The sequence below is a fragment of the Phalaenopsis equestris genome, unplaced genomic scaffold, assembly GCF_001263595.1.
Source record: "Phalaenopsis equestris unplaced genomic scaffold, ASM126359v1 Scaffold000061, whole genome shotgun sequence".
In the NCBI taxonomy this organism is placed as follows: Eukaryota; Viridiplantae; Streptophyta; class Magnoliopsida; order Asparagales; family Orchidaceae; genus Phalaenopsis; species Phalaenopsis equestris.
Genome location: NW_018164503.1, coordinates 108,429 through 108,969, shown reverse-complemented (window position 1 = coordinate 108,969; position 541 = coordinate 108,429). Strand labels below are relative to the sequence as shown.

Here is a 541-nt window from a genome sequence, read left to right as displayed (position 1 = left end):
CTGTAAACTCTTTTCTGAATATTGAAAGGAACTCGCCGCTCTACTCCCGAGGACGTAGGCATCTTTGTCGAACCTCATTAAATCTCTGTATTCTTCTGGATTTGTGTCGATTACTGTTTTTTTCGCCATAATTTTCTCAACAATTTGGATAGATGATCGTCGAAGAAAATGTAGGACAAGCTCTCGCATCCCTCGGGGAGACCGGCGGCGGCTGAGGGGAAGGGGAGGAGTGGAGGTGGATGGGAGAGGTGGCGGAGGAATTGAAGCGGTCGATAATGGGGCGAAGGAGAGTAGCGTTTGCGAAGGTGGTGAGGAGAGTGGCGGCTGGGCCGCGTGTGGCGAAGAGTTTGGCGATGCCGAGCATGGGGAGGATGTGGCCCGGAGCCAAGAATGGGAAGAAGAGGATGTTCAGGTTCTGGTTTATGGATCCCATTGTTAAACACAGGAGCAGATTAGATTGGCTTCCTCAAAGCTACACATAAAAATAGCTGGGCTGAATTCATTCACCACTTAATATTTTTCGCATTCATTGTGGGATCAT

The 541-nt window shown here is 49.2% G+C and overlaps 1 protein-coding gene across 1 annotated transcript in view; it reads right to left on the bottom strand.

Annotated features, from left to right (window-relative positions):
• Positions 1-541, bottom strand: part of LOC110019529 — a 13,613-nt gene that overhangs the window by 11,413 nt on the left and 1,659 nt on the right. The window contains exon 3 of the mRNA XM_020717224.1: positions 178-415. Coding sequence (XP_020572883.1) covers positions 178-415 — 238 coding nt within the window. The remainder of the gene's footprint in view (positions 1-177; positions 416-541) is intronic.